This window comes from Mytilus edulis, chromosome 5 (genome assembly GCF_963676685.1).
Source record: "Mytilus edulis chromosome 5, xbMytEdul2.2, whole genome shotgun sequence".
NCBI classification, from domain to species: Eukaryota; Metazoa; Mollusca; class Bivalvia; order Mytilida; family Mytilidae; genus Mytilus; species Mytilus edulis.
Window position 1 is genome coordinate 88,030,427 of NC_092348.1, and position 15,531 is coordinate 88,045,957.

At 32.1% G+C, this 15,531-nt stretch overlaps 1 protein-coding gene across 1 annotated transcript in view; it reads left to right on the forward strand.

Annotated features, from left to right (window-relative positions):
* The window catches only part of LOC139522551 (fucolectin-5-like), a 28,073-nt gene extending 20,000 nt beyond the window's left edge, over window positions 1-8,073 (forward strand). The window contains exons 2-3 of the mRNA XM_071316021.1: window positions 1,293-1,526; window positions 7,829-8,073. Of these exons, the coding sequence (XP_071172122.1) occupies window positions 1,293-1,526; window positions 7,829-8,043 (449 nt within the window). The 3' untranslated portion in view covers window positions 8,044-8,073. The remainder of the gene's footprint in view (window positions 1-1,292; window positions 1,527-7,828) is intronic.
* The last annotated feature ends 7,458 nt before the right edge of the window (window positions 8,074-15,531 follow it).

Genomic DNA, 15,531 nt, shown 5'->3' on the forward strand with positions numbered 1-15,531 from the left:
TAGACGAATGTTCGGACTTAATTCAGATAGTATTCTTTAATTTCTTTTCATAACTTTTTGAAATCAACTTGGGATTTACTTGGGATTTATAATATTTTACAGCTATCTCAATCAAATATTGATCTTATAGACTGCCAGGTTGTTTGGTAGTCATCTTCCTTTTTTCCTTTAAGATTAAGAAAAACTAGTGTTCCTATCGTTGAAAAAATTACAGAACGAATATCAGAATTTTGTTATATTGCAATTATTGATGACATCACTTATTGTGTTCAATCAACAACAACATCTCATTGTTACTCTCAGCTGTTATGTTAAAGTATCAATATGCAGTCAAGCTGACAGTAATTTTTTACAATACAAATTGGAATCCAGTAAATTAAGAAACCACCTATTTAAAATTAGAATTCCCACATATACGAGTAGAAATCAGAACTTTATATATACAAACTACTCATTAAATTCCAGTATAAACATTTTGATTCTCTATAATTATTTTTAAAAAATTATATAGAATTCGTATATAAAATTATCTGACTTGACTTTATTTAGTCCACTTCGTCCGAAGGGGGACATAGGTCAACTACAGTTTCTTTCCGTCTCTTCCTGTCTATGGCTGTTTGTTATTATGATATTATGATATTATTTAAAAATACATTTCATTATATTCTCTGCATATTTTTAATAATCAAATAATCGTGTAGTGATGGTATTTTATGCCGATTTAATGGCAGTTCTTATGGCAGTTAGAAATGTTCCAATATTGCTTTGTTTACATACTAAGACATGTTTCAGATACGTCATAAGACCATCCTAAAAATTGTTCCAATACATATCTTAGGTCATATCCTAGGATATTTTTAATCCGGAGCACCTGAGATCAACATCAGTTTTCGGTGGGGTTCGTGTTGCTTTAGTCTTTATTTTTTCTATGTTGTGTCTTGTGTACTATTATATGTCTGTTTGTCTTTTTCTTTTTTAGCCATGTCGTTGACAGTTTATTTTCGATCAATAAGTTTGCGTGTCCTTCTGGCATCCTTCGCCTTTCTTACATTGACATAGCCCTAGATTTTTCTGATTTTCGATTTGTTCTTTAACATGTTTATATAAGGATTCCAACATAAAATTAATGTCATTACTTTCAGGCACATTATAGCTATTCTGTTGAAAGCATTTCTTTAATTTTGAAATGATACTTGTTTAAAACGTAATTAGATCAACACAAATGTAAACGTACTGATGTTCGACTCATTTATGTTTATATATTTTAACCTATATAAACTTTCTTCCTTCAGACTGCAGAGTTATTCGGAATGTTGCGCTAAAGAAAAGATCTCAACAAAGCTCATGGTGGGGTAAAACGCGTTCCTGGGGAAATAATATCTGCTGTGCAACTGAATATGCAAACGATGGAAATCCAAGTACATTTGCAGTTACTAACCATGATTATATGCCATATTGGTGGGTAGATATTGGGCATGTGTATGATATAAAGCGGATTGAAATTATAAACAGATCAGATCATGCTGGTAAGTTCCGTTCAGTAAGTTTTATTTTCCTACTTTTAGGTACATTAGTAAACCATGAGGTTTGATATATGATATTTCATTCACGCGATTGATATATTCCCTTATATTGATCCGAAACGTATCTTAACCGTCATAATTAATGAGGAATCAATTTTGTATTTGGATATAACAGCAATAAAATTATTGAAATATTATGTTTATGGTAATTAGACAGAAACCATAAGATATAAAAACAAAATGACATTTATGTAATTATACCAACGTCAAGAATAGTAAAATATCTTTGATATGATATAAAATATACTTGTATATATATCTATACGAGTCTAAATTGAAAACTACGTTCAAACCTATGATTGCGTTGGATAAAAACCGCAATTTTTATACGTGTGCATGTAAAACAAATTTCGTTGTAGAAGGGTCTAAAAACAGCACAAACAACATTTTCCAAAAGACCAAAAAAGTGAAAAAGTATATTTAAACAAAACGCATTTGACTAACAGGTCGAACAGGTGATGTTCTTTAACCCTGCTGACTGCCATTGGCGATTGCCAAATAAAATTGATCACAAGATGTAACAAAATGGATCTTAATATAAATTTAATACTAAACAGAAAAAAATTAACTTGTGGCCACGATGTTATGCCACAAACATACGGTGTCAATATTTTTTTTAGTACACCATATATATACAACTCGTCTAAACATCAACCCAACAATATTAGATCTGTAAATTTGCTTTCGCAAATTTTTTGTTGTTTCCTCGCCGGGATTCGAATCCATGCTACTCAGATATCGTGACACCAAATCGCCTGGAGTGTAGCCGTCCCGTTTGACCACACGACCACCTTTGCTTCATAAAACTGAAGCTTTCGGTGGCCGGGTGTTACGTTTCAACGTCAGTTTTCATCAAGCGTCGTACTACAGTACATGATATATAAGGCATAAAGATGTTATTCTTACAGATCAGCTTAATTATCTATAGTAAAGGATCCTACAAATTAATGTAAGATACAGTCACAGAAAATAATTATATTTATAAGTACGTCTGAGCCAGTGACAACTCTACAACAGATTTATTCATCGGATCAACAGCAGTGATGGTGATACATGGCTGTGTACATTAGGTATATACAACTCGTCTAAACATCAACCCAACAATGTTAGATCTGTAAATTTGCTTTCGCAAATTTTTTGTTCTTCCCTCTCCGGGATTCGAACCCATGCCACTGAGATATCGTGACACCAAATCGCCTGCACTGTAGCCGTCCCGCTAGACCACACGACCACCTGGGCTTCATAAAAATGAAGCTTTCAGTATATATAGAAGTCTATAAAAAGGACCAACCAACAGATTTACTATGTACCGAATCGTCTATAATAGACGATACTATGCAGATAAGGAAAAATTTATATCAGTCTAAAAATGTGCCCAACGGTACAGATATAAGATGTTATTATACGAAAATATTGTTATTAAATCGTGTTGACAAATATTTCGGCTTAACAAATAGCCTTCTTCAGTGTCAAATGTTTTATCAATACTGATATTAGGTGTACAAATAGATCAGTGATACACAGCTACTTTTGCATAGGTACTATTTATGTACTAAAAATCTGTAGTACTGGAAATCTACTTTTAATATTCAGTACTATTTTGTTACTTTAAAACTATTGTAATATTAAGGTACCTGTATTTTACAGTACTTAATTTGTACTTGAAATTTAGGTACTACAGATTTTTGGTTACTACCGTTACATTTTCAGCATTTTGAAAGTTTTTCTATTTCAAATCTCTTAAAACTATGATTTTCAAACATGGAATATTCAAGTACTGTAAAATATAAGTACCTAAATATTACAATAATTTTAAAGTAAAGAAAAAGTACTAAAAATTAAAAGTAAATTTCCAGTACTACAGATTTTTAGTACAGAAATAGTACCTATGCAAAAGTAGCTGTGTACAGGTAAGTTTTGGTCTATTGATTTTAATCCAAAATGTTGAATCTGATAATATAAACAAAACATTATACTTCAATATACGTATCAGTGCATATTAACATAACAAATGAGTGAAAAACGAATCTGTTAGTATTTCTTATTGATGCTGTTTGGATGATGTACATTTAGCTCCTTTATCCAAAAGCTTTCACGAACCTGTCGCTGGGCATCATTCCTTATATCAGTACCGTTGTGCAAATTTTTAGACTGATATAAGCTTATAAAAATAGGCTTGAGTTAGAGGAGGGAAACGGTCTCTGTGCAATGCTAGACAGAGTTGTCGTAGAAGTAAGAAATAAAAAGTATAGGTTCCAGCCCTGACCTGGGAGGAAGTTACGAATCAAATCTACTTTAACGTCGTTAGGTTTTCTAGGCACTTTATACATATTCTAAGGCCTGGAATTTCTTAATCATGATGGACAAGGTATAATTTGCAGTTGTCACTACACACAGGCAGACATATACATATATTTATTTACAGTGATTATAAAAAAGAAGATGTGGTATGATTGCCAATGAGACAAGAAACAAAGAAACGCAGCACTAGATTATTTTTTGTAATTCCCATTTTCGAATATTATTTTTTTTGTAAACAAACTTATGAACAGAAAGTTCTTTCATTACTTCAATGTTTAAAAAAAATGCCAGGTCTAAAGTTGAATTGTCATTTTCAACGTTTAAATATCGTGGTATACACTGAAACCCTGGTTTTCCCATTACCAATGAACGTGTAACCGTCAAAAGCAATGACTGCCTGTAACAAACGCCAAAATGATTATAAGAAAAGTCAACTAATTCTGTTCGACACGTTTTGGGTTCTGTTTTTCACCTTTTGATTTTACCGTTGTTCCACCTATTACAATGGATTTTGGCAATAATGCAGTTGAAACTAAAAGGCTTTAAAAGTTTTTCTGCAGTCGATTCTTTGGCAGTTCAGTTAATGGGAAACACTTATGGCATCAATCTGTGCAAAATGGCATTCAGCAATTTGATTAGCAGTTGACGTTGCGGCCGTTGGTCTGTCTCGCAAATGACGTTGCGTAATGAAATTCTATTGACGTAGCATTGTCACTACATGTTGATCTGGTCATTGATGGTCTTTAACAAATTTCTTCTACCGGTATCATTGTCGAAAAGACAGTAAGACGAGTTTCTGACGTCGAATTGTCTGGTTGCAGCACGTTCAGGATTCCTGTTTGCAGTATTCTAATGGGTTGATTCAGTTTTTTATTCCTCAGTCTTGGCAATATGGAGATGCAACATTTTTTAACTGATTTAATTGTAGCCAAGGATTGAAAGAACTGTCTCACAAAGAAAAAAAATGACAAAAACTTTTATTGGTTCGAAATTTTGTTTCTTGAAATTCGTGCGATCTCAATAATTCGGTAGGTTTAATAACCATAGGAAAGTCAGATGATGATTTTTTCGAAAGAGAAAGAAGTATGATAAGCATGAATAGTAGTTGTTTGAGGATCAAACATGATTTGTTAAAAAACATCTACAAAATGAGTCTTGCGTTTTTAAAGTCAGTCAGTATATATAAAACGTCTTAAGAGTCAAACTAGGATTATATAAACCGGAGGAAATATATAATACAAGCCCAAAGGAAATAAATATAAACAAGTCTAAATTGAAAACAACGTTCAAACCTATGATTACGTTTGATAAAAACCCCAATTTTTTTACGAGTGCATGTAACAAATTTCGTTGTAGAAGGGTCTAAATACAGCACAAACAACAAAAGGACCAAAAGAGTGAAAAATAATTTTTAACAAAACGCATTTATATATAAAATTGACACCTCATGTTTGTGGTATTACATCTTTGGCCGCAAGTTTATTTTCTACTGTTTATTATTAAATTAATATATATTAATATATAGTCCGTTCATCCTAGTTTGACTCTTTAAAATTCAAGAGTCTATTCTAAATTAAATGGCCTTCCAAATACTTTTTGATCTGTAAAATCACTAAAGAGACATTAATTGTCAAAATCCGAATATAATGTAAAATCTTTAGCACCTCATGTTGTGGTTTACCACTTTGCCGCAAGTTTATTATTTTATAATTGGTATAAAGTTAATATTCGTGATTACGTCCGTAAAATTTACGAAGGGATGATTTCAACTTCAACATTTGGAACTCTTGGTTTAATAGCTTCCTTGTGAGCAGCAACACTCTGTCATTAAATCATGATAGGAAATACAAGCACGAGAATATCGTTTCAATTGGGAGATGTATACCCCGTATGCAGGTGCTGGTGGAATGTTGCTTCTTAGAAATGGAAAGTTCGCAATTGGAAAACTGAAATAATCTCTTTTGTCGTAAAGTTTTGTTTTCACCGACCCTATTTGTCAATTTCTAGATGTAAGTCCAGATATGAGGACGTCTTAACTGTATCTGTTGTATCCTCCATCTCTAGTTTGATGAGATAGATGCTTTCAACATAGTCACTAAAATTTGAATCATTTGTATACCGCAAAGTAAAGTGAAAGAATGTTGATACCTTCTTATTTGTCTTCCTAAAAAGTCCCTGTATGAAGTCAGCCTCATATTAATAAAGAAACAAGTCGGCAATAAGGGGGGCATAATTGGTTCCCATTGGAATTCCGACAATCTGTTGAAAAATACGTCCTCCAAACGTAACAGATATCTTGTCAATCAAGAAATCAAGCATCTTGATAATGTCAGTTTCAGAGAATGTTTTGTTTGAATAAGAGTGTTCATTTACAAAGTAGTATTTATCCCTCCCTAAATACCAGGAAAACGCGATATCGAGTAATGAAGAAACCGAAAACATGAAAACGGGAAATGAAATGAAGTTTTAAACACGTTAATAGTTTCTTTCTTCCGAAGCGCTTTTCTGGATTTACCTTCAACAGGAACGCTCAAAGCCAAACATTTAAAATATGTACAATTGATATCAGTCATGTACCATACCTAGGGGCTTGGTGAGATGCGTACTAATCTATGAGTGTAGTGTATTGTTTATGCAACATGCGTTGTTTTATCAGACACATATCATTTTATCACCGACGATTTTGCCGTATCCATTTGCCAAAAGAAAGAATTATGTACACTCGATTGTATAAGCCCTTTTAAAAAAAATACCAATGTTTGTTCATCGGAATAGCAATATAATGATCATGCTTACGAATGGTATACGAAAACATATATGTTTTGAGAAGATATTTTCTTTGCCTAGCGACTCAGGAAATATTTCACTGGTTCAAGACAAATATTTCTCAAAAAGCTATCCTGAACATTTTACATTTCTTAAATATTTCCTTTCATGAGAGTTCAAAAGGGTTTTCGAATCAATAAATGTATTATTACATGTAATTAATTTTGTGGGAATGTGCCATCTGTTAAGTAAATTTGAAACATGTAGGTCCTGAATAATATTTATGTGACCTGTAACATCAGCTCTGTCCGTGTAAGCGCCAAACGTTTTGCAAAACGTTTAGGATTTTTGGTCCTCAATGCTCTTCAACTTCGTACTTTATTTGGCCTTTTTAACTTTTTTGGATTCGTGCGTCACTGATGAGTCTTTAGTAGACGGAACGCGCGTCTGGCGTATGAACAAAATTTAGTCCTGGTATCTATGATGACTTTATTTAGTAGAGAATGCATATTGTCAAAAATATCATAAGGACATAAGAGCTATGGTTCCAAAGCTAGATTAATACTTACTGAAGATTCAGAAACACACCATGAAGGATCGGTCCTGAAATCATTCACAAAACGTTTAGTTTTTTTTGTCATCAATGCTCTTAACTTCCTACCGTGTTTGGCCTTGACATTTTTTTTTATTTAAGTGTCACTGATGATACTTTTGTAGACGAAACGCACGTATGGTGTAAATATATTTTTTTTTATCCTGGTATCTATGTTGAGTTTATTTACATAAAGTTTTAAAATATTATGTGTATGACTGCCAATGAAACAACTATCCACCAGAGTCCAAAGGAAGTGGATACAAGCAATTATAGTCTACAATAGATACATCACAAAAGAAGCATTTTTCAATTCTAGACATTGTATGACGACTTTCGATGTTAAGAGGGCCATGTACTTTTAAGACATCAGGAACACGTAGGTTATGAGACTGAACTTCCTATGTTTAAACCAAATAATATAGAACACATATAAGAACATCGAGATATTACACTCCTCGAATAACTCGATATGATGAAAACATGAGGATTTAATCTATAGAAAACCTATATAGGCCGAAAAAAATTTATAGGTAGATAATATGTATTTTGTCCATCTGTAGTTATTTTATTACTGTTTAAACAGGTGAACGTCTCCATGACGTGGATATCACTGTTGGGCGAACCAAGAACGATTTGTCCTTGTGTGCACACTATGAAGGTCCAGGAACGACTGGGCAGCATCTTGCATTTTATTGCAACCAGAAAATGAGTGGTCGTTATGTTAAAGTGACCATCAAAGGCAAGGAATACCTCCAGTTGTCAGAAGTAATGGTGTTTGCACCTGAAATATCAGAATGATTAATATGAATTAAACTATAAATTACTCATTATTCCTTTATTGATATTTCATTCAACATTAACGAGAAGAAATGAAAAAAAGAAAATCACAAAAATACTGAACTTAGAGGAAAATCAATTCGGAAAGTCCATAATGACATGGCAAAATTAAAATACAAAACGCATCAAAAACGAATGGACAAGAACTGTCATTTTCCTGAAATGGTACACGCATTTTCAAATGTAGAAAATGGTGGATTAAACCTGGTTCTATAGCGATAGTCAAAATATGGGAACATCAGTCATCATCGTGTAACAATTTTAAAAGGAACAATTTAACAGAACACAAAAACATCAATCTACAAACACTTTCATTGATTTGCGTGTCTGACGTCAGAAAATTTTATACGTCACATATATTTGTCGTTCAATGTACATACAAACAATTTAAAATTTCACATATGCAATGTTGGCATACAGGGTTAAAAAACCAAAATATGTAAGAATAAATTTCAGAAATAGACCGAGATTTAAAATAGTCCAAAAGTTATATATAGAATTCATAAGAATCCACAAATAGCCAATTCCACTACGCGATTGAAAATTAACTAAACATATAAATCATTAACAATAAAATAGTGAGCAAAAAAACATAAAACAAGAAAGAAAGAAAAACTAAGATAGAAATAAAGAAGTCCAAACATACACTAACTGGTTAGTCGCAAAAAAAAGCAACCAAACTCACGACACACACAACCAATGACATATGTGGTTCAAATTACGCTAGTCCGTAATAAATAAGTTTTTGACAAATTCCCTTGTTTTTGGTTCAAGGTCAAGGTTGCTGTTACTAAAACTTAAATCAAATCGGTAAACTAGTTTTGCAGATGGTAACTTGTGTTTTCCTTTCTTTTCTGATTCTTAAGAAGCTTATACAGTTAATTGAAGGTGAAGATGTCTTTTACATTTTGTGATCAATAAGTTTTTATATATAATGTTTGGTGAAATAATTGTTGCCAAATAGTAAGTTGAGTTCCCTTGCTTTATTAAAATGAACCTAAACTTATACAGATAAAATGCATTATAGAATGAAAGAAGCTTAAAGATACTAAGATCACTACGTCAAAGGGCAAGTTCACTGCTATTTAAGGAAGCTGGCTTGTCATGTTTTAGATTTTTGTCAGATTTTCGGAATCCTCTGCTTTTATCAATTTGAATGCCTTGAAAACATTTGCCCGGTGACCCCCATTTTTCTTTTTGTAAATCTTTTACATGTATAATGATAGGCCATCTGTTAAAGTCTTATAGATTTTTAATTATTTTTTAATAGTTTTTGAGAACTTAAACTTGTCAATGATAAAGCTATGAAAAGTCAAGAGAAAATAATATCTCTAAAACAAGCACGGTGACCTATATATTTTTTTTGCTCTTTGGATTTCTTTATTAATCCCCTATCAATATAAACTAGTGTTTGAAAAAGTTAATTACTTTGAAATCGATAAGCGAACGCCCTTAAAGTAAATAAAGAGTTAAATTAAAGAAAAATCGTTTCTGGAAGGTTGGTTCTGTTTATGTTTCTGATTGGAACAAAAATTGCATAGATGGCAGCTATAGGGAAGGAGGAGAAGCGTTTTGAATATGAGTTTAACAGATCAAAGGTCAAAATGATTATTTCTATATAAACAACATTCATATTTGGGTAAGGAATGGTATCCTTCTATGAAATGTCACTTATTTAACAGTTGGAAAATAAGTATGAATAGTACAATTTGTTTTGCTTCTGTAATTTCTAAACCCTCAATGAAAGTGTAGTTCAGAGTTCATCAGTTTTCCGTTTCGGCTTTTTACCTCTAAGTCGTCTGCAACATTGACATTATAGAGTTTTGTTATCTCTGAAAGGATTTTCTTTCATTTTTTCTCCTTTTTAGTTACTCCACTGATCGAGATAAAGAAAAGGAGTTCCTAAAACCTCGATAAATAGTAAAGTCCGCTCCATCATGTTCTAAATATACCCGTACCATATCAAGTCAGAAAATCCCTTAAATATTTTCTAAGTTGTTGACTAAGTGTTTCGTCAAATAGGAAAAGTGACATTGATTGCAAACCTAGAATAAAATCTGCTTCTCAATTCACAACTTGTCTAGAATATTTGGGATTTATTGTTTCTGTTGTATTATTTGTATTGTGTGTGTCGTTACTAGTTTAAGATGTCTACTTTATATAGTTGAACGCTGAACTGTTGCCTATGATTATTTGCATCCTATTTTGAAATTGGTGAAAAGTTGCCTCATTAAAAAAAAGAACAATAAACGAAATCAAAAACTCTGCTGCAATTCATAGGTTGATCAAACCGAACAATAACTACGGCTTTCAAAAAATTTCATTGCGCGTGAATCCAATCACAGAGTTGGCCACACAAACTAATTTATTTGACCAGCATGATTGGATTCTGTCAGTTTTCAGAGTAGAATTCATTACATAACTTTTGGACGATCTGAACAAGATTATTCGTTTTGAAATGTCATCCATTGATCAAAGAGGACGAAAGATACCAGAAGGACAGTCGAACTCATAAATCGAAAATAAATTGACAACGCCATGGCTAAAAATGAAAAAGACAAAGACAAACAGACAAAACTGTGAGAATATCCCGATCCGTAGAAATAATTAAAGATAAAATAACTGTTCTTATTGTCGCTTAAATAAGTGAGAGCAACACGTTATAATTCATGCGTCTAACCATTATAATGTTAATTTTAAAAAAAAACACTGACATAAAAGAAGCAACAATCAATGGATACACAGGTTAAAGTTTTTGGTCGAGGTAGTTTTGGCTAAGGTTGAATTCCAATCAGCTTGAAACCTATTACAAATGTTCCCTGTGATATGATCTTTCTAATGTGAATGCCAAACAAGAGTTTTAACCCCAATGTCACGGTCCACTGAACATAGAAAATGATCCAAGCTCCAGTAAAGTATCCCTGTCAAATACTTTCTGAATATCCTTGAAAGACACAGAATATGATAAAATATACACATTTTTTTCTGTTATATCAATCTTTTTAAATTATTCAAAAATACATTTGGAGATACTTTTTTGTTCTCATTCATAACGCTTCGTATTTGTTATATAAGCAAATTGTACACATCTAAGAATTTCAGTGTTTTCTCGGAGACAATAAGACTTGTAAATACACCAAAAAAAAAGTTAAAACCAATGATCTGATATTTTGTATCATAAAACTAATACATTGCTATGAAAATTTTATTTTGTTGAAGATAATGTACCTTCTCTAAACAATTTTTTTTTAAATAAACATGTCGGGGCCTTTTATAGCTGAGTATGCGGTATGGACTTTGCTCATTGTGAAGGCCGTACGGTGACCTAAAGTTGTTAATGTCTGTGTCATTTTGGTCTCTTGTGGACAGTTGTCTCATTGGCAATCATACCACATCTTATTTTTTATATGTAATAAATTTTATGGATTAAAAAAGGATAAAGGGGACTTAAATAAAGGCAACAGTAGTATACATCTGTTCAAACTCATAAATCAATGGACAAAAAACAAAATCGGGGTAACAAACTAAATCTGAGGGAAACGCATAAATATAAGAGGAGAACAACGACACAACACTACAATGTAACACACACAGAAACGGACCAAGCATCAGACAAAATCCCACGAGAATAACAAATATAACATCAAAACCAAATACATGAATTTGGGATAGACAAGTACCGTGACACGTCTTATCGCAATGTGAAATTACACTCAAAAATAAGAGAAAACAAACGACGTAACGTTAAATTGTAACACACACAGAAACGAACTATAATATAACAATGGCCATATTCCTGACTTGGTACAGGACATTTTTAAAGGAAAAAATGGTGGGTTGAACCTGGTTTTGTGGCATGCCAAACCTCGCACTTTAATGGCAATGTTAAATATAACATTGAAATGACAACATAATATTACAGGACTACAATACAAATAAATAGGAAAACGTATTAGACAAAGAAACATATGATTAATGAATAAAAAAAAGCATCGGGTTTAAAATTCAATACGCCAAAAACGCGTCTCGTCCACACAAGACTCACTAGTGACTCTCAGATATAAAAGATCGAAAGCGAAAAAAAGTACAAAGTTGTACAGCACTGAAGATCAAAAGTTGAAAAAAATTGTGTCAAATACGGCTATGTTTTTATGCTTGGGATAAGAACAATAATCCCTTTAAAACTTCTTTCCAAATTTTAACAAGCTAAAATATAAAAGAAACTGGATACCACAATATAGCCGCATTTAAGCTTCGTTAACGCATGAAAAGATTAATCTTTTAAAAACAGACACTACCGTGCAAAGTCATTCTGATAGACCGATACAAATAATAAATTCGTTTCAATTTACCAAAGATTCGATACTTTTATGAGAATAATACAACTCCAAATAGTCAGTTTGAGTGGAATTTACATTTGGGAAGGAACTAACATGGGGTGATATTTGGAACAATTTAAATAAAAACTGAAATTTAAAAACCAAACAACTTCAATGGAAGTTACTTCATAATATAATTTCCACAGAAGAAAATTACAAAAAAGGAATCACACAAACGGAAAGTGTCACTATTGTTATGAAAAAGAATCACTGTTTCATCTGTTTATATACTATACTGTTAACTTGTGGCAGACGTTTGGCGGAAATTATGACAAAATATGGGATTTTCTTTTTAAATTAATTAACGAAAAATTACAAAATCAGAAACGACTATTATTTTGGGTGCAGATACATAAATTTTAAAATCTAGATACGGTACTTCTTATCACGAAATGGGTTATTTGGAAAACTAGATACATCGAAAAATATCAAAATAAACGGATTACTGAATAGAAGATTTGGAATATGATAAAACATGAATTGCAATTTTTGTTCATATCTCTTTAATAAATTACGACAAATGAACCCTTCGCTATTACTTTGAGACTTTTTGTATATGTATATAGATTATCGTTGGTTATCTCAAGGGGATTGATTTTCTCGCTTGAGACGGTACGGCGAAAGTGAGAAAAGCAATCGCGTTGAGATGACCAATGATAATCTGTTAATTAGTATTTTACCTATAAAGACGTTGTTAATTTCCTTGACAACGGCACGGCAATAGCGATAAATTATATATTTGTGCGTGGGCAGGCCAGTGTACTGACCTCTTCAATACTAAAAACATATCTTATACATTCCACTCAAATCCCTGTATGTACTATGCACTTTCCATTGTGTATGTAAATTATGTCTATTATATACTTGTAACAAGGATATGTTGTATCAAAAGCAAATATTTAATCACCATATCTTTGAAATAATCCTTTTTGGAAAACAAAATCAGTAATCCAACTTATGAATGAATTACATATTTTCTTTCAAATAATTTTTAACGAGTAGCACGTGGAAAAAAGATCACTCAACCAGAAATTGAATGTAATAGAAATTAACAGTACAAAAGAACGGAGTAAAGGGCTATGAAATTGAAACTAATTAAAGTCATATGAAACAATTGGCTGTTGAAAAATGAAGTTAATTCAATTATTGGACTTATGCATGCATATATCACAAACTAAGTCCTCTGTGCACGATTTTGAAAATGGTTATGTATTCATTTCGTTTAATCGTCAAAATATATATTCACCTCGCTCAGTGTATTTGTGAAAATATGGCAGCTAATTAGCCGTCGTATTTTGAAGCCTAAGTTTACCGATTGTCATGTTTGTGAACAATCAACAAAGATGCAAGGATATGTAGGTATGCACGTGTATAACATGTTTATGCATAAGATAAAGATTACTTTGATGACGAAGCGGTGATTACGTGTGTTGCCTCTCTCTGATAATTTGGTTTCCCCTTCGCACTTGCTTAACTGCCATCACTGATTTTTTTACGAGAAATGTCACGTTGAGGTAACTGTATACGGAAAACATATCAGCGAATTGTTTACTGGACAAGCAAAAAAGAATTTAATTTGAAATCCAGGAAAAAGTTTAGCCGAGAGTGTCATTATGTCTTACGATTGTGTAAATCAATATATGATCTGTTTATAATATATCAACAATAGAAAAACCTTTTGATACTAGTTCCCGTAATTTTCTAACAACTATTAATCAATCATTTACTAACACCATTTTAGTCTCCTCTCAAAAATCCGTTTTAATCGCATAATAAATATTGAGACTCGTCTATGTACTAAAACGAACGTTTTGTAAGAATGACATAAAGTTTAAACTTTGCATATTTACTCTTTTACATCAGACTGTAAGTAAATGTAACGAATGATAATTGTATTGTGCTCCTTACCCTAAAGTCACTTCATTTAGATAAAGCGAGAACATATCTTTTTTTACTAAGTTTGTCCATTTAGATACTGTAAGATATAGTTTAGTTGTAATAACATTATTGATTTATGTTTGTTCAACGGCCTATGTTTGTTTAACGCCCAGTGTAAAATATGTGCATTCATGTTAGGATTAGTAACTAATTGAACAATGTCTTCTGAAGACATTTAAATTCCTCAATGGACAAACAGTTATCATGTAAAGATATGAGCCCTTATTACTAGGGAAATGCACATAAATATACACAGGAGTTCACATGTAATATCTAAAGTTGACTATGGAAAAATCTTTTGTCACTTGCTTCATATTACATCATTTAATAATATGAGGCAGGCATTACCTATGAAAGGGGATGATTTTTTTTTAATTCAAACATATCTTAATTTCAAAACGGAAATACCGTAACGTTTCCGATTTTGGTTCTGTTGTTAGGGATTTTAGTTGTGACGTTATTTAAGTTATGACGTCATATGCAATGTAAACAAAGAAACGCTATCATAAGGTAACGTTTTTTCATATCATGGAATTATTAAAAATGAAATTGATATTGCGTTCCTTCCTGTTTTATACTAGACTGATAAATATATATTTTACTCAAAATTTCATGCAAATGAGACCGAAAAAAGGAAGTACATTGTAGATTTCTGCGCAGATACGTGAATTCAAGACATGACATAAAAAAAAATGAACGATTAGTACAATGAAAATTTCGGGAAAATTTTCCCGATTTTTTTTTTAATTTGAATTTTCTACTGTTATTGGGGACTCCGTCCCCATATTAATAAATATATGGAAATACAAAGATAAAATTGAGAATGGAAATGGGGAATGTGTCAAAGAGAAAACAACCCGACAAAAAAGCAGAACACATCTGAAATCTACAAATGGGCCTTCAACACAGCGAGAAAATCCCGTATCCGGAGGCGGCCTTCAGTTGACCCCTAAGTGTACTAGTTCAGTGAAAATGGACGTCATACTAAACTCTAGAACATCGAATTGTAATAAAATTTACTAGAGGCTCTAATGACCCTGTTTTGTGCAACTGAATCTACTGTGGTTTTAGAAATCATGTTTAATCGGGTTAGAATCATAATAAATAGTATTGGATACCCTAATAATGATTG